The sequence below is a fragment of the Anneissia japonica genome, unplaced genomic scaffold (assembly GCF_011630105.1).
Source record: "Anneissia japonica isolate Jap-2015-1 unplaced genomic scaffold, ASM1163010v1 scaffold287925_len434832_cov202, whole genome shotgun sequence".
Lineage (NCBI taxonomy): Eukaryota > Metazoa > Echinodermata > Crinoidea > Comatulida > Comatulidae > Anneissia > Anneissia japonica.
In genome coordinates, this window is record NW_022701900.1 from 16,754 (window position 1) to 19,339 (window position 2,586).

Here is a 2,586-nt window from a genome sequence, read left to right on the forward strand (position 1 = left end):
TGTGTCTTAGTGGCTGCTGAGGGGAGGGTGTTTATGGTCACCCAGCAGCAAAAAAAACCAATAGCTGAACAAAGGGCGGATGAGCTCCTCGGAGTCAACGGCCAACCATTAACTAGTTTAAGGAATAGGAGTAGTTTAGTCTCATTGTTATTATGCTTATTATTTTTTTTATTTTATTTTATTGTTATTTGAATTTTCTCTGTAGCCCTATTATTTCTTTGTAAAGCACATAGGGGCAATGTGCAATATGCGCTATATAAATATAACATTATTATTATTATTATTATTATTATTATTATTATTATTATTATTATTATTTTATTTATAATTTTATTTCATTATTATATTATTATATAAATTTAATGAAACTCAGAGATACGGTTTTGGAAGGGAGAATACCGAAATTGTTCAATGTCGACATACCGGTATCAACAGAAGTCTGGGTTGGTTGTTTTTTTCAGAATATCTTTCATATAAAAAAACTGCCGTGGTGCGGCAGGGTACTGATTTAAGAGTAACAGACGGACTTGATCACACTCCATCAGATCAATGTTTTCCTCCAGGTAAGAGCTTTACTTCTTACTTCTTCTTACTACTTATAATAATCATAGTTGTCTCGTTTGAATGTGACCTCAAATTAAATTTCAATTTGTTGTATTTCCATGTATCCTGTCCAAACTGACAAGCCACCGCTTGTTTTGATGATGTAACAAATAGTGTAATTTGTGAAATTTGTGAATAGGCCTAATAATAATAATGCAATGCTTTCGTCACTTTTGTTTATCTACAGTATGTCATTTATATTGGTGTACGGTAAGAATGTCCCCGGTAAAAATGGCCCAGGAAAAAAAGGCCCTGGTAAAATTGGCCCCGGTAAAAATGGTCCCAAATGACTGGTACTGATAGGTAAAAATGGCCTCAATAATAAAATTATGTATTAAAACTGATTTTTTTAAATCATTATATACATTTTTAACTGAAATAATTTAGTTTTTAAAAGGAATCTAACTTCAAATGAATTGCCATTTATTTTACTTTTTGCAGGAATTACATATTCAAAGATAAAATATTCAAAGATAAAAAAAGCCATGAATAACACCTTTTTTTCGTTTAAATGTTAAAAAATAACAACAAATAAAAATAATAACCTAAATCATGCATTTATTGATACTAAAATAATTCATTTGTGGCCAATTTCACAGAAGCGGAATCACGATTTTCCAGAAATTCAATCCGGGTATTGGTAAACCCCATAAGCAATGGGTTGATATGAACATCAAATTATTATTTTTCTTTCTTTTTTTTTTTTTTAAGAAAAAGAGAGTTCTACAGTGTTATGATGGGGTTCGCAGTGTGTTTGGAGGTTTGTGGTGTATTTGCAAGTATTTTTTCACCAAAAAAAAAATCAACATTTTAACAAAAAAAAAGGTTCTTATGAATGTATTTAATTTTCTTATTGATATACCAAGTGAGTCAATCACAATTGGATTGTTTGGTTTTCTACAGTGTGTTTTGGGAGGTTTGTGGTATTTAGCAATACCATTTCATCCTACCATAATTACCCTATACCCTCACAATTACACACCATTTTAATTCTTAGCATAATTGCCATATTTACATAACTATGTATATATAGTATGTCTCAGTTTACATTATTTAGTATAGTTTCGAAAATAATAAATTGAAAAAAAAAGATTATGGCCACTGGTTTCTGAGCCAGTAGTAGGCACTTTGATTTAGTTGGAGGGGAGTATTATTCAGTTTACTAAAAACAATATTTGATTAACAAATACTTCTTTGATGTAACTCTAAGCAGAACATTCATTGCTAAGTTTGTGAGAAAGTAAGCCTCTCCGTTTTCCTATACATGAACTTGTGATTCAAACAATATTGATCCAATGCTTTAATTACTGCTTATTTGCATTGTTAAAAACTAAGTTATTTTATTTTTCAAATATGCATATGGTTTATGTTGATTTATTAATTCAATTTTTGCTACAGGGTATTTTACAGCATTTAAAATCGATTTTTTTTTAACGAAGTGTCTATGCTTACGCCGAGTCGTAAGCATTAGTCATAGGCTATGCTTACGCCGATCTATTGAGCATGCACAGGGCTGGCGTAAGCATTATATAGTGGCTATGCTTACGCCGGATTGCTAGTCAACGTAAATAGTCAACTCGTTGATCTGCTTACTATTTCACGTTGTCGAGGCATGAGCTTTGTCTAGTCCACAGTTTTCCAAATAGATAGGCCTATCTAGCCCAATTTATGTTGATATATTGATACAATACTATATCTGAAATAATAATGACAATGTATCTATGTATGATGTGTAGAATGTTGGAGATGACCTGCCTGCTGCATTGATATTCTGATTTTAAATCATTGTCCTGTACACTACAGTACATAATTAAAAAGCGAAATCAAAAACAAGAATTTCCTTGTCTCGCTCTTATCTCGATCCCTCACCCCGACCTTTCCAACATCTCTTGATCCGTGTCCCTATAAAATTCTTAATTTTCCTATTATGAACAAGTACGCATACAATAATTACAAGAGAGCGTGACACAGTTTCAATCCAAT

General features: G+C 31.6%; 1 protein-coding gene across 1 annotated transcript in view; it reads left to right on the plus strand.

Annotated features, from left to right (window-relative positions):
* LOC117103747 overlaps positions 1–2,586 on the plus strand; it is an 18,016-nt gene that overhangs the window by 7,341 nt on the left and 8,089 nt on the right. Inside the window, exon 2 of the mRNA XM_033244357.1 lies at positions 462–563. Coding sequence (XP_033100248.1) covers positions 462–563 — 102 coding nt within the window. The remainder of the gene's footprint in view (positions 1–461; positions 564–2,586) is intronic.